Here is a 22,586-nt window from a genome sequence, read left to right as displayed (position 1 = left end):
AGTTCCAGCACTAAAGTTATTCCAGCATTTTGCTCTTCTCAGTGAGAGATGGAGCGATCCTCTAGACCCCCAAGTGTTACTTGCGCAAGTCAGGCTATCTTAGGCTAAAAACACACCAGCCTTTTAAGTCAGGGGTCGGCAACGTGCGGCCCATGGGCTGGATGCGGCCCACGAAGACCGTTTCACCGGCCCACGAGCCACCCCCGAACCGAGATGCCTGCTCGGTGAATCCCCCCACGCACTGTGCTAAACTCAGCGACTTGGTGAGCGGCGCCAGAAATTGTTTCTGCGCATGCCCAGATGCCGGAAATCGCTTCTGCACAGGTGTGATTTTTGGCGTCTGGGCATGCACAGAAGTGATTTCCAGTGCTGCAGATATGATTTCTGGTGTTGCGCTGTGCTGGTCCGGCCCACGGACAATCTGGCTCATGGCCGGTAAGCCTTGCTGACCCGTTTTAAGCGAACAAACAAATGCTGCTCTGCAAAAAATATTTCTATAGTTAAAATCTCAAAGGAACCTTCCTGAGGTATCTCAACCACATATGTCTATAACTAAGCCAATTTATATATATATATTCAGCCACCCCTCCCAATGCATAGTTTAGACGAAGCACAAGTTCCCCAAAGCAGACAGAAGAAGCATTAAACACAGAATGCAAAGGAGCTGGGAGGGTTTAATATGCACAACACACCATCTATACAGGATGCAGGCTGGTTACAAACAGAGAAAAATGATACAGCCTTCAGAGTTAATTCAAGTATTTTATTTTGTGTCCCGCACCCCACCCCCAGACAATTTTCTCAAGTGCTGATCAGCAGTCCTGTGTAGTGAGACTAACAGCTTTAAGAACAAAATGGCAATTAGCCCGACATGCCAGGGGAGAGGTGCTGGAACTAAGAAATAATAGTGCAGTAGGCAGGGTCTGCTTATCTCCAATGAACTCAAACGTAGTTTCAAAAATATACAGCGATGTGGAATATGTAAGACTGAAACTTGAGTGCTAAGTAGGTGACAGTTTCATAAAACAGGGAAGCCTTGGGGTTCAGACGGTGGGTAAAGTAACATTGAAATCTTCATCTGTCTCAATGCCAACTTCCTCCTGCACAAAGGACAACACAGACTCCTTAAGATGCAGGGCAGGAAAACAGAAGCATCCTATATCCCACCTCTGCGCAGTAGTTGGACTAATGCATTATGGGAGCTCGCCGAGAAAAGCCTGCTCAACCCACTGTTATGTGGCTATGTCATTCAGTGGCAGGTGGGTTGGGTTTGTACTCACAAAGAATTGCTTCTTGCTTTTGGGGTAGCCTTCCAGGATTGCGTCAAGTAGCTCTGTTGCCTGTTGGAGAGAGTCAAAACACACTTGGCTACTTGGCCCTTCAACCAAGACAGAATTATACCACAGTGTAGGTAGACAGAAACAAACCCTCTTGATGGTACAGACAAAAATTACCCAAAAAAGATGAGCCTAAATATTTCAGGAGCCACGGTTGAGTTTATAAGTTGTAGCTGGGAGGAACAATGGCAGCAAGCTATTCCGTATTTCTCAACCTCTTGAAGAACACCCTCCTCAGAGTACTTAATAGTGCAGCATACAACAGTCTGGTAGGATTAGAGATGGGAAGGCCTGGAAAACCCCCGGAAAAAATGAAACAAACAAACAAAACAACAATCAGTCCCCCCCCCATTTTTTCCCATTAAAAATGTTGAAAAGTGTGTGAAATATTCAAACTATATCAAACTGCCCCCCCCATTTTTCCAGAAAAAAACAAACGGAAAAAATATTGTTTCCCCTGGGTTTTTTCCAGGTTTTTCCATTTCTAGGTATGATCCTGACTTAACATTCTGGAGACCAGATTCAGAAGTAATGGGGATCCAAACAATGGTTTTGCTCCTGGTAGTGTGGAAGGAGCAGGGAAGGATCAAATCAGCTGTGATTTTCTAAACTTGCATCACATCAGCACACTTGCGGGATCATGCTAAAGGTTTAGCTTAGTATTATAATGCTGAGCCAATGAGAAATACAAAAGGTCTAAACTTCATAGCCATCTTGAAACTTGAAATTCCCGGGCATTCTCTTTTTAAAAACCAGAACCTGTTGTTTTGTTCAGCAGACTATAGCGACTAAACCTAGAATTAAGATTTAGCTCAAAATACTGTACAAAAAAGAGCCGACTGGACTGTCTGGTATAGCGCTCAGCTACAAACCTAAAAGGAGTTATAAGGAAACAAACTGAAGAAAAGAGATTTCATAAGCAAATAACTATTCATGTGTGTGGGCAAGATCCTCGGCAAGGAAGACATGGTGCAAAACGACATGCAAACCACAGCCCCTCATAGCTCCCACCACAGGTTAGCAAGTGTTCAACAGAAAGCACAATCCCAGGGACAATAAACATAATGAGCGAGAATTTTCAAGGATGTTGCAACCAGATTAAACTGGGCAACGAAGTTTGAACATTGTAGGGCCTTGCTTTTTTGTTTTTCCAGACTTGCGCAGCACCTATCACATGTGTATAGCATATTCTATGCACATCTGGATGGATGAAGTTACAGAACTAAACAATTGTTGGCATCCGTCTCTCAAGAGAGGGACAATGGAGTGCACCTCTGGGGATGAAACTTCTGCATCAGCAGCACCAAAGTAACCTGAGCTCATGGGCAGCCCAGGTGATAAGATCCCCCTCTTGACCTTGCTGATGTGGTCCAAAAGAAAAGAGAGCATCACGTTCAGCACCAGCTTGGCTGCAGGAGTTGCCGGAAGGAGACGTACAAGGTGCCGTCCAACCGTCTTAGGGACTCCACTCTGGATTTGTGTGGGGTTTGCTATTTAGCCTTTTCTTCCAAAGATACCTCATAAGGCAGCAGAGGTTTAGGATCAGAGTTTTCCTTCTCCTAGGTGGGCTACCTTCACAGGTGGACAAGCCCCATCTTCCCCTCACTTCCCTCTGCAGCACATGCAGAAACCACCTTCTTGAACCCACTATTGGTTTTGTCCGCTCAATCCGCCGGAACCTGTCTTTTCATGCAGGGGAAGTCCCTAACTCACAGAGGGTTTGAGACCAATTGGCCACTCTTGCCTGCTTTAGCCAGCCAGTTGAAGCCATTCCTGGCATGTGGCCACTGTTGCATGCTGACATCTTCTAAGAGTCACAGGTGAGAGCTGAGTAAAGGGTGGGGACCAAAGGTGGGCAACCTACTACAACACAACATGTATGGGGTGTTAGGGAGGAGGAGGGGTAGTACCTCTGATCTAAACAATAGCATTTTAAAAATTGCCCTTGGGGCTGTGCGCACCATTAATTCTTTCCATCCTATATGAAAAACAAGCTGCCTTACCATTCTCTTCCGGCGACGCCATTCCCTGCAATACAGCTTCTTTTCATTGTACACCTGCAACAAGCAAATGGAAAACAATTCTTACACTCAGTCCCCAACCGAATGGCCAGGAACGCAGCCAGCTATGATGTGAGAACCAAAACCACAACAATTGTGTTGGACAGAGTGTGCACAAGCTTTCTGGGTGGGAAAGAATCCCAGAAATGGCAAGCAGCTGTGCTTTTACAGAGGGGACTGTTTACCTTGTGAGTAAGGACATCCATAGTACAAAAATTGCTTTGGTGAAATTTCAAACAAGCCCCACAGCTAAAAGGCTCCTGAGAACATGTGCTCACTGGTTGCCTTGATTTGATTAATTGCCAGACAACTCCAGACAAATCAACATTTATCCCCATTTCAATGCTCTAGGTACAGGATGAGTGCTGGGACTGCCCAGATCCCAGGAAAGTAAATGAATGAATGAATGACAGTATGCATTTTGGAGTCCTCCCATCCTTTGGTGTTTGAGGCTAGCTGAAAATTCAGCAGCATTAGGGGCCCTGCGTATGGCTGGCAGAGATTGGCAGGGCACCCAGAAAGAACTATACCTGTCTGGACCGTGCCAGTCTCCACTAATGGCCTCTCCCTTGGCAGCTCCATTACCTTTTCTTTCTCCTCAGGAGTCACATGATTGGCAGCAGATTTAATTCGCTCCAGTTTCTCTGTATAATTGGCACAATCTTTTTTTAACTCTTCAATCTCCTTAACCATCTCTGGGGTTGTCATAGAGCCCTTCAGTTCTTTCAGTTCTGGAATGGAATTGCTAGTTACAACATCTGAGATGGCATCGGTCAGTGGGAAGGACTCTAGGCATTCTGTGTACTATGGCTCAGATACAAACATATCACAAAGGCTCCATACTGTTCAAGTGCTCAATCGCACATGCACTCACTCAGCAAAGGCTAGCACAGCAGACGGACTGAACCTGCCTGAACACACCTGACTCCATATGACGACAGTTCTGTTGGAGGGTCTGTACTTTGCAAGACAGTTCCGAAATCTCATTGTCCAGGCCTTTGAGCTCCGAGTCATTCACACTACCAAAGCGATCCTGCATGACCAAAGACGTGAGGGTTATTAACATAATAAGACCAATGAGACGGAGGATAAAATTGCTACCATGTCACAAACTCTACTTCCCTGCCCAGCAATTACATTTCAACCTACACAGATGTCGTTGAAAATCTTTTTAATAGTTTGCTTCAGTTACTGGTGTGAGCAAATATTTACTTCCCATAGAACTTGAAAGGCATTTCCCTTACCTGATCTGGAAAATAAATTTTTTGCTTTCCGTACACTTTCTCTTTGATCTTCCCTTGTTGAGCCAACTGTTCTAGTGCCTTCACTACAGCCTAAAGAAACAAGAATGGACTGAGAAAAAAATATTCACAAGATATTTGTGAAGTGGACAGACTGATCTTCTGTATGCGCATCCAAGTATCTTTGTCAAGCAACAAAAACTGAAAATTACAACTTTTAGGACTCCCCTTCCCACAAGATACTTGCACATCAAAGGAGACTTACTAAACATGAATTCTAAAGTCCAGCATGATACTGTACTTGACAACTCACACTGCTATCTAGTAGTAGCCAGGGAAAAATCAGTAAGCTGTGGAAGTGGGAAGAGCTGTAGAGCCCAATATCCTAGGAAGCACAGTGTGAGATTTTCTACAGCCAACCTCCCATGCTGCAACTACACTGTATAACATGATAAGAAACTGCTGCTGTAAGCAGACAAAACTTAGCTGAATTTATAACTTCTATAGAGAAACAAGTATATATCTCAGCCAGTCAGTTACCTTAGGGATGGTTCACACCACTGAATGTCCGGCATTGTGAAGTACAAAATATCTGCCAGATTTGCGTAAAATCAAGACAGTATCAAACTGGGACTACCCAACATAATCTGAGGCGTTTGAAAGGTATACAGAATGTGCTTAGCTTTTGAGAGATAATGCACATGTCTATTTTTGTGCTAATGGTGGATGATACAGCCCCCACACCTTCACCTCTAAGATCTTCTCTCACCGTCTTGCCCAGGCCATGCTCTCGTTGCAAGTTGCCAAAGGCATCCTGAGCACTGTGAGGCCGGTTCTGCTCCTGGAGGTAACGTAGCAGGATGGCAGCTGCACCTTCTCCAGCTCCTTTGGAAACAGAAAGACGCGGTGCGAATCAATGAAAGAGGAGCATGGGGATGGGGAGAGAAAGGAAAATGGCGTTCAAGGCTATTCCATCAAGAGTGCAGAAAGCAGGCCCTTCTATTGCCAATGACAGCAACTTGGGAAGAACTGCAGTGGGAAAGAATAGGAGGAATCCTCAGTATATGGCCATGTTTATATAGGAAGGAAAGGTGGTGGTTAACAAATACGTATTGATGCATTCCCCCGCCCACTCTGGTTTTAATGTGTCAATGTGAGTTTTTTTTATTTCTTTGTTGGCAAGTTGCTTTGGGTTGCCCCCAACTAATAATAAACACACACAGAGAGGACCGAGGGCTTCCATTCTTGGTTCAGCTCATCCCAAGGACCTGCTCCAGCATCACATGAACAGACCCAGATCCTGCGATGATCAGCACCCGAGGCCCTTCTCTGGGCGCCCCCCCACCCCTCCTTGAGAGATACACAACACAAGAACGGGGCCTTTTCAGCGGCGGCTCCCCCTTTGCGGGACACTCTTCCTGGGGAGGCTTGCCTGATGTCGTCATCATACATCTTTAGGCGCCGGGTGAAAATGTCCCTCCGTGTATTTATTTATTGAATTTATATACCGCCCTATACCTGGAGCTCTCGCAACCTCCTCCTCATAACCAGACCTTTGGCTGATTAAAGGAGGGTGTTATGGGTTTGCTTTTGTTCCTTTGTTACGTATTTTGTTTTGTTTTGTTCTTGTTGTTCTTTTATTTATTTACTTATCATTATTATTAGTTGGTAATGCCCCCTGCGGCCCTCAAATGAAGGACGGTATACAAATGCAATGAATAATAATAATAATAATAATAATAATAATAACGATAATAATCGCCACGCAGCCTCTGTGGCCTTCCAGAAAACGGGAGAATTGGCGCCTGAAGAAAGGCAAAAAGCAGGTAACAGGTCTCCGGACACACCGCCAGAAGGGGCCTGGATCCGGACTCCGCGGGCGAGGGAGGCCTGCGGCGAGAGGCCCGGACGTTGCCTAGCAACGCAAAGGACCGGAGGGAAGGCCCGAGCCGCGGCCTAGAAGCGGCGATACGCTCGCGCTCATTCTCTCCCCACCTCCTCTGCCTCCCCCTCGATTCCCCACTTTCTCCCCACCCGCACTGCCTTACCTGCAGCTCCCTCCCGGGTTTTCCCTGCTCCGCTCATCCTGGCCACGGCGGAGACCCCCCTACCGGAAAAACCCGGAAGCGGAAGCTTGCCGCTAAGAGGGCGGGAAGGCGGGCGCAGTGGAAACCATACCTGTGGATGGATAGGCCCTGCCCGGCTTCCGGGAGCGCGTTCGGGCCAGGAGAGGGAGGGCGTACTGGGAAACCACGGAGCTATAATTGTAGATGGATAAGCACAGCCTGGCTTCCGGGCTCGCGGGAGTAAACAAGGATAAATGCAGTTTTCGCGGGGTAAATGCAGCTGGCTGGTGGCCTCAGCAGGAATCGGGGGGGGGGACCGGGGGGGACCCGCCTGCTCGCAAAAAGGCAGCCACGGAGACAAGGAAGTTCAGGCTCTTGTCTAATTTCAGGGAGTTGATGTTACCATTTCAAAAGGCGTTTAGAATGATTTACAAGGCTGGACTGCACTACCGGTAATTCCTGTAGTCTTTAATAAATTCTGGCAGCATGGGGAAATTATTCTAACTTGCACGAAAGTAACCATTTGATCGATGGCAAGGCGAGGAGAAAGGAATTTGAAGGGTTGTTTTTTTTCTGTTTTAAAAAAACTTTATTAGCCCGTACACTTTGCGGTAGTCGGAATGAAAGTGCGGCCAAGACTTATTCCAAAACCTGCCACCTTACTTGTCAGACAGCACTTTGTTAAACCTTTCCCTGACCTTTAAGATTGGACCCTGATTAATGCGTATGAACCCCCTGAATCTATTTTATTTCCTTTGATGTTGTCATACCATTCTATTGATTCATCGTCTGCACTTCTGTTATAATGAATATTGTTTTTAATATTGGTCATAGTGTAAGTACCGCTTGGAGATTTCAAAAAAATGAAGTGGTTTAGAAAGGCTTTTAAAATAAATAAATATACCTGTTTTGTGTGGGTTGGCAGAACCAAACAAAACCTATGCAGGACATTTTAAAAGTACTATAGGAGGGGGGGTGGTCTTGCTGTTCTTTTTTGTGTTGAATATTATGCACCTGTGCAAATTTTCACTTACCTGGCCTCACTCCAAACTGAGGCTTGAGTGAAGCCAATCCAAGCATCTTCAGTCCTGGCAAGGCCAGTGGCCCAATACTACTTATTGCTTGATCTGAGCCAGGAAAGCCTGCCATTAGCACTCAGTGTAGGGATTTGAAGTTTTGGTAGAAAGTGAGTTATGTGAAGATAGAACAGGACAAATCAGAACAAGTAAGTCTCAACTCAGTTTTAGAAAAATAATAATCGAGACAACTAAAAAGCATTCCAACCCTGCCTGCATGAGAGATGGAGTGCTAGAAATGCATTAACACCTGATTTGAAAATTCCATGATCTGGAATTTCCTTCCTCTAATCTTACAGGGAAAGTAATTGAATCATTTTATAGAATAGTATGGAAACCAAACAGGCAACTTGCCTGAACATACATGTCTAAAACCCCTAGATAGGGGCAGGGATGCATGCAATGTCCCTGGGCTCCTCATTGGCCTTTGCACTTGTAGCTTCAAGTTCTGCTAAGGGTTTCTAAGCATTTTGAAGCCAGGTTCTCAATCACAGGGAGTTGCCCTCTGCAGAGCTTTGCACATCTAAAAATGAGTCCATTAGGGACATTAGAGATAGGGCTTGCATGTGTGCCCATGCCCCATTATACAGTATCTCTGTATTATAATTGTAGTACTGAAGAAACCAAGAAACCGGGCGTGTCTCAAATTCTTTATTTTGCACCAGTTAGGGCAGAAAGAAACACTCAATAAAAACAAAAAAAAGTATCATCCCAGTACTGATACAGTGGGTAAGGTATGGTTGTTTTATTGCACTAAAATCTTGTTCTAATCCACGTAACACAAAACCTAATGAAATAACGTCAGTTTCCCACCTCAAAAGTTATCAGCATCTTATTTTAAAAACTTCTGCAAGATGACAAATTACTCAATAAACTTCCACAATATTGGCTGATTTGTAAACACTAAAAAAGGCAGTTAAACACCATGATATTGCCACACAAATGCTACCAAAACCAAGCTGTTTCAAATATACAAAGCACCACCCTCTTGAGTCTTTTCTGCAAGAACGTGCTATTTAGGCATATAGCATCTACATCACGTTACTGCTTGGCCAAGAAAACAATAGGCAGCGTATCACAGAGGTCTTCAGATGCGAAGTCAGAAAAATATGTAAACGCCTAACTACAGAGCCTGAAAGAGGATGCAGGTTGAGCTGGAACTATGAGAACCTAGAAGGCTAATTGGATATGCAGGTATTCAAGATGGTTTTCAGTTCAGCAGTTTCACAAGTTGTGAACGTAGGCTGGAAACCTTTTAAATAAAACTAAAAGTAAAAGCACAGCATTTATTCAAGTCTCTCTTCAGTCCACAGAGGGTTATCAGGATGGCTTTGCACCAAGAATAATTACTTCTACGGTACACTCTTCCAATCTTTTTGTATAGAAACCCAAAAAGTCTGGATGTGGTGTTCTATAAGGGAAGGTATGGAGCACCAGGATCACCAACTGACTAGCTGCAGCACCCAGCTCCACACAGTATGTTCTGGGAAGGTTGTTTGCAGGTCTGAGACCCTGGTTAAAATCATACCAGCATAGCTAACAAGGAGAAACAGGTATCAGGGGTCCTGTGAAAATCCACACCAAAACATTAGCAATATCCAGATGCCATTTGTAAATGGTTTATTCTAGAGGAACACAGCACCATCTTCACAGCAATCCACACAGGGCAACCAAGATATAGGAATTTGGTACCATAAATCAGTCACAGAGCCAATCTAAATTTGGTCTTCAAATACTTTTAGCCAAAACAATGCTGCCACCATACTGATTGCAGAGATCCACAGAAATGATGATATACTGTAGTCTCATTCTGTATTATCAGAGGCTTTTTCTAATGAAATATTCTGAAGCCGTGAACCCCACTTTTATGCTCTACTTGCAAAACTGCACATATTGTGGGTGAGCAGGCCCTAGGAATCTGGCTTTGCTACTAGTTTTCATCTGTGATCCTAGGCTAAAAAAAATTCATAGTAGCAATATTGTTTTCTTCAAAAAGAGGGGGCCATATGAGAGCATAAAACATCCATGAACTCTGAAACGGGTGTCAAATGACCAGTGCAGGGACACGTCAGACTGACAGAGCTTTGCCACTACAGACTGCAGACTGTTTAGTGAGGAAGCATGTTCATGGTTCCCGCATAGGTGCTGGCTTTGGTGACTGACAGAGGGTAACTAGGAGCCAAATCTTTTGTTGCTTCTGCCCAAACCTTTATGGTGCAGGGTGGAGGGCATTTTTAGTGCTGGGAACTTCTCTGAAATAGTTAATAGTAAAGTGTGTGTGTGTGTGTGACTGTGTAACTGTTTGCGTGAGTGTCCAACCCACCAAAATATTATTGCTATTATCATGTGCGAGAAGAGCCAGATTAGAGCTCCAGAAGTTCAAAATATATGGATTAGGGGTCATTACGTGCAAATGCTTACTGGGGATAGAGGCTGCTTTCAATACCTCGCAGATGTCAGGGTCCCATACAACAAACATAACACGAGGTACACTCAATTGCATCTGAAGATTTCCTTACAATCAGCAGCTGGGCACAAGTCACTTCCATCACTTGAGAGATTTTAGAACTTGTTCTTTATCTGGCTTTTAAATAAGAGCCAATTCCTGTTACCTGACTTCTGTTGCATTAAACACAAGCTGAGATCTGTCTTCCAAGGCCCATTTTGGAACGTGAACCACAGCAGCGGGACATTTTGGCTTTGAACAAAGAGTGCCACACACAGCAAGCTAGAAAGGTGAAGGGCATGGCAGGTTCAGCAACAAATATCTTCCGATTCTGCACCAGAAGGGTTTTGTTCGAAAATTCACACTGTCTTCCAAATTTGCCCCAATCAGGCTATACATCAAAGAATGGGATATTATCCTACTCCTGCACAAGGTTCTCCATCTGTGCTCCATGAGACAGAAGAGCCACAGCAGGGAAGGGACGACAACTGTTTATTGGCCGCGGGAACTGGATGGATCCATCTGATTCAGCTCTGACTGATCCAGCAGTTCAAAGTCATCTCCTTCAGCATCTGTATCGAGCTCCGAGCTGGAGGTCCGGAGGAAGGCCTTGGCACTTTGCTGCCGTCTGTTGCCAGGCATGGAGCCAGATTGGGAGGCTCCTGACAAGGCCAGCTGGATCATTCCCCTGGTTACAAAGCCAGCCAAGTCATCTGTGAGGTTGTGCATTAATGGCAGGTTACCTAGGATATCTGAGGTCACTTCCTCCCGGTCGTGAGAAACTCGCAGCTCTTCCTGGCCTTGTACACGACAGGGAAGGCTTGGTATGCCTATGCTGGTATCATCTTCATCATCGATACCTGTGACCTCAGGGTTGATGGAAGGGAAATCTGGAAGATCTCGGGCAAAGGATTCCTCAGGGTCACTGTGGCCATCAAAGTCTATTGAGAGAGAATTAGTTTGGCGAAAAGTCATTTCTCGGTTTCTTTGCCTACCACTAAGCAGTCTAACTTCCTATTAGAAAACAGGCAATAATTTCTTTAAAACTGTATTGTCTTCCCACAGGGATCTATAATGTTGGGGGGGGGGGGGTTTGAGTAAAAAATTAGAGTTATGAAACCTATTCCCAAATACTTGACTGAGCTGCCTCTTCTGCATGAGAGAGAAAACTTACAAAGCTTCTGTACTGCAGCAGACCTCAGAATTGAATTTTAGGAACAAAGAACTAACTCTATCTAGGTCCTGGCATTCTTAATTGGCAAATGGATCTTAAAACAATCCGACAGGCAGAAGCCTTTCTAACTCTTAACACCAGAAAGCCCTCAACTGAAGGTGCTGAGGACTGAAAGCTCCCATTTCAAAGAATAAAATTCCAAGTTCTGTCACTCAGTGGACCAGTGTACTCAACTTCTCCCTGCACCAATCTTTGTCTGCTTCATTCAACGTAAACTACAAGCTTTTTAGAGCAGGACCAAGGCAAACTAGGACCATGGAGCAATGGACTCAAGCTACAAGAAAGAAGATTCCACCTAAACATTAGGAAGAGCTTCCTGACAGTAAGAGCTGTTCAGCAGTGGAATTTGCTGCCAAGGAGTGTGGTGGAGTCTCCTTCTTTGGAGGTCTTTAAGCGGAGGCTTGACAGCCATCTGTCAGGAATGCTTTGATGGTGTTTCCTGCTTGGCAGGGGGTTGGACTGGATGGCCCTTGTGATCTCTTCCAACTCTATGATTCTATGAAACCTTCAGTGTTGTACAGTACCTGGCTGGTCTCACTTTATCGAGGTTCTGATATCTTGCTTTTTTATCCCAACAACCAACAGCTGCAACAGTATGATTAATACAGTATGTTATTTGGTAGCAACTAACTATTAATAACTTTGATAATAGCTGCCCTCACCTTCAGATCCCTCTGTCAGGGGGGTTTGACCTCGTGAGAGATTAAATGTCCCATTCTCAGTATAGGATACTTCTGCATCAGAGTGCTCCGAATCAGAGAAAGCCAGCTCTTTGGCAACTATTGCATCATCCAACTTGAAAAGAAGCAAGTGATAAAAACAAAGATCTAAGCAAGGTAATTTTGGGTTACTGGAGAGCACACAAACCTCCAGAATGCCATTCAACCCCACATGGACCCAGAGACATTCCTCTCAGCAACGGAAATGAGGAACTTGAAAGCCAGGCACTGCCCTCCAGTTCTTCATTTCCTTTCTAGAGCTCTTTACTTCATTTTACAGCCACCCAAGTGTTGCCCAAAAAATGTTTTACAAAATTAAAAACGTCTAAATCTGCTTCTGAAAGTATGAAATGTAGATGTAATGAGGGAAATCCAATGGCACTATAAAAAAATAATTTCATATTCAAGTTAAGAATAGAGCCAGCAGGAGATGCTATATCTCAGAAATCAGGCAAGTTTGACCATGAGTAAAAACTCACAGGCCGCCTTGTTGCTTACCGTCCCCCACTCCAATCTTAGCAGCACCCTATTCTTTAACAAGATCCATGCCCTATTTACCGTGGGACAGAAAGCAGCAAGTTCTTCTTCACTGTCGCTCCCATCAGCACTAGCAGCATGCCGGCTCAGCATCTGGTGTCGTACTGCAGAGAAAACAGAGCACAGAATAGCAGTTATAAATGGGAAGGAAACAAGTCTGCATGCCCATAAAGAAGCCAAGCAGAAGAAACAGGTGTGATCCAGAGAGGAGACGTTGGGATTGCAAACCAGAGGCTGCAGAGGGCAAGGAGGGGTGCTAACTGACCACTGTGCCCTAATTAGGACTGCAACAATTCTGGTCCCATGTTAGAAACATTTCGGACATTCAATTGCTCATCAATTGTGGGAAATGCTCATTCCCTTCCTCCCCCCACAAACTGTGGTCAGGGATGTGAGGAACATTCTTAGGTAACTACTGATTCATTCAGTGTTTCCATCCGATCTTGTCAGGTTCCTCACATCACCAACAAAAAGAGGTAGCAGACAAGAAGTGGGTGAGTTAGTACCAGCCCTGCACAAGACTTACATTGCCTCTCCTTATGTTTGGACATCATGTAGCCATGAACACTGAAGTCCAGCCGCTGCAGAGCTGGCTCCAATTTGGTGTACAGGCGGTGACCCAGCCGGTGGTAAACAGCAAGTGGCCACAGAAGGATGGAAACCACTGCAGGAAGAGGATGATGAGAGGGTTGGTGTTCAATAAACACTCTCAGAAGACATTTTGGGATACAATATAACAGAACAGAGATATCGTGTATTGTATCATACATACAGATCTTATCTAAACATATAGATAATATGCTTGTGGTTTTATTGTTCACTTTGTAGTTGTTGTTTTTTGTAAACCACATAATAGACATTATGTACCCACGAGTTTGCAATGCAACTGAGTTGGAACAGCTCAGAATAACATTGTTTGCAAATGCTCTGTACTTTCAAGTGAAGAGCACTCTGTTGCCCAATCCCCGCCTGGCACACAGATACTCACTTGTTAGATAGGCAAGACAGACACCTGGAATGTACTGGCCCAACACAGCCAAAAATGTGAGGACGCCACAAGCCAGAAGGCAGAACTAGAAAACAAAACCCAAAGTTAGTCTCTACCGAATTAAGAAAAGTGAGCAAAGTGGCTCCTACGGCTCAAGAGCATACAGACACACTTTGCCTGCTGCCAGCAAGCTCACTGCTTGGGAACAGAGACCAAAACAGAGGAATTCTGCTTGAGAAGCCTTGCATAAGCGTTAGGAGAGGGGGAGGGAGGAATCTCATGAGCCACAGCTGCCTTTGGACCAAGCCCTGGAGTGATTTTGACAGAATCAGGGCAGCATTTCTACTTTGGAATGTAGGTGGAAGCAAGACCAGTCTGATGAAAGCGCCATCTAATAGGATGGCTGCAGCATTTTCCATGTTGGCATCCTATTCCTCTTCCCCTTTGTACCTGCCTCTCAATCCTCCATTCTCCTTCTTTCCCAGTAAGGAAAGCACACCTGTACAGAGCACTTTGTGTACACAGTTACAGGCGGATTATACCTCCACATAAATGAAAGGGAAATTCAAACTGCTGCTATTCTTTGCTCTGGGTAAACCCTCCAACCCATTCCCTGATGGCTAGTACCAATAAGGATTGCTTTTCACCTTGCCCGGATTTTGCCTTTTGAAGCCCAACAGGTTCCTCATGAAGCTGTCTCCTGTGACCCATCCTTCTGCCAAATAGTGACATAGTTCAGGCACACTTAGCAGTCGGGGGTGGACGTAGCCCCAGCTGGAGGGAGAACAAAAACGACATCTTACCCTTGCTAATTGAGGCAGATTGAGGTTGAATCCTGACAAGACAGAAGTACTGTTTGTGGGGGACAGGAAGCGGGCAGGTGTGGAGGACTCCCTGGTCCTGAATGGGGTAACTGTGCCCCTGAAGGACCAGGTGTGCAGCCTGGGAGTCATTTTGGACTCACAGCTGTCCATGGAGGCGCAGGTCAATTCTGTGTCCAGGGCAGCTGTCTATCAGCTCCATCTGGTACGCAGGCTGAGACCCTACCTGCCTGCAGACTGTCTCGCCAGAGTGGTGCATGCTCTAGTTATCTCCCGCTTGGACTACAGCAATGCGCTCTACGTGGGGCTACCTTTGAAGGTGACTCGGAAACTACAACTAATCCAGAATGCAGCAGCTAGACTGGTGACTGGGAGCGGCCGCCGAGACCACATAACACCGGTCCTACATTGGCTCCCAGTACATTTCCGAGCACAATTCAAAGTGTTGGTGCTGACCTTTAAAGCCCTAAATGGCTTCGGTCCAGCACCGAGGGCCTTCTGGCGGTTCCCTCGTTGCGAGAAGCCAAGTTGCAGGGAACTAGGCAGAGGGCCCTCTCGGTGGTGGCGCCTGCCCTGTGGAACGCCCTCCCAACAGATGTCAAAAAGGAAAACAACTACCAGACTTTTAGAAGACATCTGAAGGCAGCCCTGTTCAGGGAGGCTTTTGATGTTTAATAGATTATTGTGTTTTATTCTTCTGTTGGAAGCCGCCCAGAGTGGCTGGGGAGACCCGGCCAGATGGGCGGGGTATTAATAATAATAATAATAATAATAATAATAATAATAAAGTATCAAGAAATGGATCCTACTGCAGTTTTAAAATAGCCCTCTTCTCATTCCACCTCAATGAAGCTGCTCATGGTTCACGTTTCACACGCAATAAGTGGACCCTGCATTTGAACTTCACACCCACACTTGCTTAATTTGAACCCTTTGTAAACCAGTGACACTCCCAAACCACATATCCCACAGAAGTAAATGAGATTTTCTCAATTCATTTCAATGGGATATGTGCAGAAGAATTTGTCACTGGAGGCAACCTTCTATAGGGCAGACAAGCCACTCACATGTATTCACAATTAGGCTGTTTAAAGGGTGTTAATAAGTACTTAAATCTCCATGTGCACTCAAAGAGATTAAGGAGCAGTGAACAGGTTGGATTTCCCCAGCTTTTCAACCCATTTTTCAAGGAAAACTGGGGATACTAAGAACCTAGTGCATGTAGAGTTCAAGGTCTCAGATTTATGTAGCTTGCAGCCTAATCCTAATACAGTGGTACCTTGGTTTACACCATAATTCGTTCCGGAGGTCTGTTTGTAAACCAAAACAGGTTGTAACCCAAAGCATGCTTTGGCCAATGGGGCCTCCAAAAAAAAGGGGGGGGGTTTGTAATCCAAAAAAAGGTTGCAAACAGGGACACACACTTCTGGGTTTGACGTGTTTGTAATTCAAAAAAAATCAAGACGTATGCAAACCAAGGTACTACTGTAATGGTTTCACAATGCTCTACATGTCAACTCAGAATGAAGTCCTATTCACTGCAATAGGACACAGAATTGCAACCTTACTCTGGGACCTACTTTGTAGCAGTAGACTTTCTCCCAAGCAAGCATAGGATTACAGCCTTAGTTACAAACAATGAGAAGAGGTAGGTAAGCAAAAGTATTTAGGAGCAAGGGATTTTTCCTTCCATCCAGCCACTGCCAATAAGGTTTAAATTATCAAAAAGCATTACAGTTAGGCCACACAAGCACATGTAACATGAGACATGCTACAAAGAAAAGGATATTTAATTTTTCATACCTTTCATTGTCTAATTCATCAGGTCTTGCTACTAAAACATTAAAGACAGATCAGGATTAGTTGTGAGGGAAATGCCTGGGAAAACTCTTTGCTGCATAATTAAAATACACAGATGACTTGAGAATATTGCATACATATTGGTTTCCCACTGACAGCCTGCAACTAAAAACATCCTGAGCTTAGTATTTTATCCAAATCTGTGCCCCCACTTTTATAAACTCAACTTTTTTATTTCTTATGTTTGTAATTTTGTACAAATGCAATTTGTACAATTGTAGAAAGTTTCGTTGCCTTTAGTTTACAAATGCAAACATTTTGTATTTTATTGCACACTATTTTGTTGTTGTTTGTGAAGCAGTTTACAAATCTGCAAATATATTTAAAGATGTATTTAAAAATGAAAACACTGCCCCTTAAGATAGCTTCTTGTAATGCACTTGTTATTATAGCAGCCTGATTTTGGGGGGTGGAGGTGGCTAGCAGCCAATGATCTGGTTAGCATGTAATGCTAAACCTGACCATAGCTTAGTGCAAATGTGTGGGTTGCCAGAGAAGATATTATGGTCACTTTGCTCTGCCTTCAGTAATTCATGTAATTTGAAATCAAGCTCGTGGTCTGACACAAAATGTAACTCAAGTTTACGCTTGTTTTACAGCTCATGGTTTATCTGATGGAGACAGACCACAAGCTTGGGTTTGGATGACATACTAAGCCAGGCATCCCCAAACTGCGGCCCTCCAGATGTTTTGGCCTACAACTCCCATGATCCCTAGCTAACAGGACCACTGGTCGGGGAAGATGGGAATTGTTGTCCAAAACATCTGGAGGGCCGAAGTTTGGGGATGCCTGTACTAAGCCAAACTATGGCTTAGCTCATAGCAGCAGGACTGGAGGAACAAGAAACCACAATCTCCTCTCCAATGACCTGCGGCCTTGCATTAAACCATGATTTTGCTTAGCATTATGTGCAACCTGAACTAATACTCTTTTAGTTCTTATCTAAGATGATAGTTCTCACAATGCAAGCAAGTTTTTTTTAAAAATCAAATATTTCCTCAGCTCCAGCATATTAGAGAGAAAAACCATCAGGTTTCAGTCTTCAATTAAGCTTTTAAAACTACTGCTTTAATTTATTCTTCCATCCTTCATGAATACAACTTTCTACAACTATAGTCAACAAAGACATTTTTTTACCATGGTTACCTCCCTAAGAAATTATACTATGGTATTGTTGAATTGACTTGACTGCATTCAGACTAAAATATAATTTAAGATATACACCAAGATGTTAGTTCAACACTCAATTTAATGATGCACTAAAGCCTGGACTGTATGTCTCTATAACCAATAAGAAAAAATACGCCTTTAGAATAAGAAGGCTTTTTCTGGAGCTAGAGAACAAAAGCAGATCTTTGGAACATCTGAGATCTGGGTAAGTGAACTTGGAAAGCAAAGCCCCTACACATGAACAAGTAGTGAAAATGCAGCCACCTGAAATACAAATCCCAATTTTCTAAACCACCAGTTTCATTATGGTGGAATTGCTCTTCCTCCTCCCACCATCTGAGCAGCCAGGGTGTCTTTTCAACGCTATCAACTCCTAAACATTCATTTCAACTAGGAAGACATCCAGTTTACAAGATCCTTGCCAATGACTGTTTTGATTAATGAGATCTGCAGTTTCTTGAGTTCAGAAATGGGGGTAGGGGAAGGGACCACAGCTGAATTCAAGGGTCAAGTGGGGGAAAACATACCTCTTATTTCAGGCCATATTTTATTCTTCCACTGATCTAAACACACAATTAGTATCAGAGTGAAAGCAACCAAGAATATCAGATGAAGAGACGTCAGAGCAAAAAACCTGAGGGAAAATAAAGCTAGTCAGTACACAATAATCCTCTAGAAATGTTACCTTAAAAGCAAGAGCTGATGTTAGGCCATGGAGCAGGAGAAGCCCAAGATAAATAATTATTGCCTTATGATTGGCAGGAAGTGGTTAGAAAACAACAAGTAAGGAATGGAAGGTATCACAACAGCTCTTGGGAGTATATTATTAAATAATGTGTGAGAGAGGATTTTGTGTGTGTGACCTCTATGATATCCACCAGATATCATTCTGTTTCTGATCACTGATCTGAAAACTGATTCACTCTGCCAATCAAGAAGGAAACTGACATTTATGGCAGCTGCAGCTTTTTTATTATCATTATATTGAAATCTTAAGCATATGGGTTGCTATGGACAGGAACCAGTTTACAATGGCTTGTACCTTCTGGCAAGACAATGTTTAAAGAGACAAAGATCAAGGGGAGAAAAATTGTTCACCAGCAAATGTCAGGAGTTTGCAGAGAAGCGGGAGAAACCTTAAAATTGCCTATGGACCACAGCAAGAGGTGTGTGTATTCTCCTCATGTTATTCTTATTTATCTCTTAATAGGCATTATAAACAAATTCTCTTAATAGGCATTATAAACAAATGAGTATCTATCAGCATATCAGGCATTTAGAAAGTATTCGTCAATGGTCACTCAATTATAACCAGAAGCAAAATCTGCAGTGCTACAAAGCTTATTTAAGATCAATCTACAACTGTAAAATGTGAGTAAGAGTTAACACAGCTTTCTATAGTCAAAATTATTTTCACCATAAATGTAAACATGTAAATAACCTTGTATCCATGCATACAAAGAATGATTACACTTTTTCAAATTGAAACACTAAGCAGCCAACACAAAATCCTTGTCATTATGTTTCAAGATAGACATACATTACGATGGATTTTGCAGTCTTAATATTTCTGGTAAACTAAGCCTGAGCCTTGTTGAATGGCTGCAGTCTGTTAAATTTATCAAGAGTGAATGCCAAGAAGCCTGTTAAGTCAGTGAGAGGCAGAACCACTCAGCACTGACACACAAAATGACATGTGAGCTCAGAGGTTCTGTTTTTTTCGAAAGATTTGAAGACTTGCTTGTTCCCTCACTGAATAAGAGCTGTGTGCTTTCTCTGCAATGATTAGTCAAATATAATCAGTATTGTTGGGAAGGAGCTGCATCCACCCGAATCAGAGACAGATGGCTATTTTCAATCATTTAATGAGAACCAGCCCTTGGGAGAAAGTGGGCTACCAAGCCATTTGTAGCACTAATGATATAAATGATCAAACTGAGGCATGTAATAAGGGGCTCTTCAATGAGACCCAATTAGACACCAGTACTTAGCAAGAAGATACACAGAAGACCTCAGGCTCCTATCAAGAACAATGCCAATCTTTCTTTGGTGTCCTACCTATGGAATTAACACACTTCAGGTCTGTTTTCCAGAATACAAATTACTTGGCTGATAAATACAACCAAAGAAAATGTGTGTGCATTTAAAGCAATCTTCCCAGGACTTCACCCAATAATAATACATTATCAACAATAGATTTTATCAAGCATCAGGAAATTTCCCTTTGAGAGCAGGGTAGACCAGGGTTCCCCAGTTCATCCTCTCTTTTTATTAATTGCAACTGAACATTTTATTTCCAGAAGTACCAGGTCAGCAGGTAGATGCTGATGCTCACATGAAGGCAGTTCAGGGGACTACACACTTCCTATTGTTCCCTTAAAAACACTGTTGCAGCCATAGCAGATTGGTGCTCTGAGAAGCATCCTATCACAATAAGACACAATTACTGGGAAACCCAGCCAGATGGGTGGGGTATAAATTATTATTATTGTATTATTATTACTCTCTAGAACAGGCATAGGCAAACTCGGCCCTCCAGATCAAGGCCCTACAACTTCCATCATTCCTAGCTAACAGGACCAGTGGTCAGGGATGATGGGAATTGTAGTCTCAAAACATCTGGAGGGCCGAGGTTGCCTATGCCTGCTCAAGAACAGGGGATCAGAAGTCTGTAATCTGGCTCTCTAGAACCACTTTCTGGAAGCACAGGCAGTGGCCACATAAGAGGCAGATTTTGGCTGGTCATGGACAAATCTTTGCTCTGCTGGGTTGATAATCAGTCTAAGAAACTGAAGGTGATTCTATAAAGGGTACCTGAACCTCCGAGGGGGGGGGGTCATAGCTTTGCCCATTGATGCTGGGTGAAGGACTAGGAAAGCCTAAGATCCTAACTTTCCCATGCAGTATCCAAGCATCTCCATCAAGTTTCCAAGTGCAGGATTGGCCAGCACACCCATCACTAGCCCTCATGATTCATAACAGAGAGCAACTGTTCAACTGTCAATTCAGCATGTTCCAACCTGCCTAACAACCCACATTATAAAACAGAACGAGGCAATGACTTCTGCTGGCAATGAACTTTCTGGCTAGGAAAAATACTAAAGCAAAAATAAGATCAGTTCAAATCTCACTTCTGGACACAAGGAAGGCTTTTATTGCCATAAATCCCATATACTGCCTTGATGTCAAAACACTAGATGCAAGCTAGCTAGCAAGCAGAGTTGTCTTCACAATGGAGGGTGGAGAGAGAAGCTCGCCCTCAGTCCATTACTTTTTGCTTTTTTATTCAAAATGGACAACAGGCGTGCAAACAGGAGAGATTAGCAGGGGCAATAGCATCAGGATCTTGGGTTCAAGCCCCACATTGGGCAAAAGATTCCTACATTGCAGGAGGCTGGACCGGTCCCTTTCAACCCTACAATTCTATGTTTTCTACAAATTCTTCACGAAGCTGCCAACCCCTGGATTGGTGGTAAGAAGGGTGATGGGCTGGTAGTGGCAGCTCACTGAGACCAGCCTGAGGTTGGTGGCGCAGTGCCCCATTCCCCAAATGGATCAGCCTCCACCAAGTCCCTATCTTCCTAGCCACTAGCCAGGCTCCTTGACAATGCACTTGAGATCAGAGCCCACCAAGGCTGCCACATAAGCCATACTTTTAACCAGAGTATCACCATGCTTCATAAAAACGTAATGGATATTCCTCTTCATAGACTAGTTTCGTTGGGAGAGTTTAAGCTACCTATTGTATGGCAGGATAGCCCACCTCGAAGGCCCTTGTAGTCAGGGGGAAAAGGTGGAGGGTACAGTATAAATAAGCATATAATTGCAATTATAATAACTAACAACCCAGGACAGCTCAGTTGGTAGAGAATGAGCCTCTTAATCTCACGGCTGTGGGTTCGAGCCCCACCTTGGGCAAAATATTCCTGCATTGCAGGGGGCTGGACTGGATGACCCCTGGGGATCCCTTCCAACTCTGCAGTTCTGCGAAACGAGGCTAAAAGAGTACTTCAAAAGAGGTATGCAGCCTGCTTCCACACCACTCAATGATAACTTAGTGCTAATAATTAAACAGCAACCTGGGATAGCTCAGTCTGAGAAGCACTAGCCTCTGGATGATGATTATAATGATGCTTTATTTATGCCTTGCCATCTGGCTGGGTTAATGCCAGGGTCGTGGGTTCCAGCCCCATGTTGGGCAAAAAAGACTCATGCATTGTAGGGGGTGGGCCTAGATGACCCTCAGGATCCTTCCCAACCCTGCAATTCCATGACTTTAGGGGGAAAGGTACATAGCTGCCAAGTTATCCCTTTTTTACAGGGATTTTCCCTTATGCTGAATAGGCTTCCTCGCGAGAAAAGGAAAAACTTGGCAGCTATGGAAAGGTACCCGACACCCCCCGCCAAAACGAAAACAAACCCCTGAAAGGATATTCCCACATGATTTGATACTTCAGGTACTGCTAATAAGCAGCGCAGGAGAAGGAAAAGCACCACCCCACACGGATTTAAACGTCAAGCCCGTTTCCCGCCCGCGTCCCCTCGCCTCCTTCATCCCTCCTAGAGGTCCCTTTTCCCGACCCCCCTCGCCCCTCGCACCCGAAGGCGGCGTGAGCTCCGACCCAGCCCAGCGCGCTCCTCGCCGGCCTCTCCCAGACGAGCGTGGCCTGCAGGGCGCTCAGCGCCGGCTCGTAAGGCCCCAGGCGGCCCTTCAGGTAGGCGCTCAGCGCGCGCACCCTCCGCTCCCGCTCCGACGCCGCCGGGGCCTGGGCGCCGCCGCCGCCGCCGCCACTGCTGAGGGAGCCTTCGCCGCTCCGGCCGCCGCCTCCTCCGGCCGCCGCCGCCTCGGCCTCCATCCTTCCTCTCTGCCCCGCGTCACCGGGAGACCCGCAGATGGCGGAGGAGGATCATCGTTCTCCGTCACCAACGGACACCGCAGCGGCAGCGGCACTACCGCCGCCGCCGCCTCCTCCTCTCGCACACTCGCATGGCCGCCCCCATGCCGGCGACAACGTAGGGCGCAGCCATCT

At 44.7% G+C, this 22,586-nt stretch overlaps 2 protein-coding genes across 2 annotated transcripts; both read right to left on the bottom strand.

The window, feature by feature from the left end:
• Nucleotides 1–654: 654 nt before the first annotated feature.
• On the bottom strand, nt 655–6,827 carry PSMC3IP (PSMC3 interacting protein). Its single transcript, XM_035136403.2, has 8 exons — nt 6,687–6,827; nt 5,408–5,523; nt 4,642–4,731; nt 4,319–4,430; nt 3,983–4,128; nt 3,341–3,394; nt 1,281–1,340; nt 655–1,100 (listed from the first exon to the last, which is right to left on the bottom strand). The coding sequence occupies exons 1-8, from the start codon at nt 6,721–6,723 to the stop codon at nt 1,044–1,046; spliced, it is 672 nt and encodes a 223-aa protein (XP_034992294.1). The 5' UTR covers nt 6,724–6,827; the 3' UTR covers nt 655–1,043.
• Nucleotides 6,828–8,417: 1,590 nt separating this feature from the next.
• Nucleotides 8,418–22,412, bottom strand: RETREG3 (reticulophagy regulator family member 3). The gene is made up of 9 exons (XM_035135094.2): nt 22,156–22,412; nt 18,084–18,190; nt 16,329–16,359; nt 14,352–14,478; nt 13,705–13,789; nt 13,243–13,380; nt 12,738–12,820; nt 12,123–12,255; nt 8,418–11,167 (listed from the first exon to the last, which is right to left on the bottom strand). The coding sequence occupies exons 1-9, from the start codon at nt 22,410–22,412 to the stop codon at nt 10,719–10,721; spliced, it is 1,410 nt and encodes a 469-aa protein (XP_034990985.1). The 3' UTR covers nt 8,418–10,718.
• Nucleotides 22,413–22,586: the final 174 nt, after the last annotated feature.

Source organism: Zootoca vivipara, chromosome 13 (genome assembly GCF_963506605.1).
Source record: "Zootoca vivipara chromosome 13, rZooViv1.1, whole genome shotgun sequence".
Classification (NCBI taxonomy): Eukaryota; Metazoa; Chordata; class Lepidosauria; order Squamata; family Lacertidae; genus Zootoca; species Zootoca vivipara.
Note: the sequence above shows the minus strand (reverse complement) of the source record. Positions and strands in the feature narration are given on the sequence as shown.

Bases quoted from the DNA above. Each gene is read 5' to 3' on its own strand.
- RETREG3 (XM_035135094.2), bottom strand. From the start codon at position 22,412: ATGGAGGCCGAGGCGGCGGCGGCCGGAGGAGGCGGCGGCCGGAGCGGC. The intron at 18,191-22,155 runs GTGCGAGGGGCG...ATTTTCCCTCAG, and splicing joins GGAGCTCACGCCGCCTTCGG to GTTTTTTGCTCTGACGTCTC. The intron at 16,360-18,083 runs GTATGTTTTCCC...TTAATGTTTTAG, and splicing joins AATATGGCCTGAAATAAGAG to TAGCAAGACCTGATGAATTA.
- PSMC3IP (XM_035136403.2), bottom strand. From the start codon at position 6,723: ATGAGCGGAGCAGGGAAAACCCGGGAGGGAGCTGCAG. The intron at 5,524-6,686 runs GTAAGGCAGTGC...CTGTTTCCAAAG, and splicing joins AACCCGGGAGGGAGCTGCAG to GAGCTGGAGAAGGTGCAGCT. The intron at 4,732-5,407 runs GTGAGAGAAGAT...TTGTTTCTTTAG, and splicing joins AGCATGGCCTGGGCAAGACG to GCTGTAGTGAAGGCACTAGA.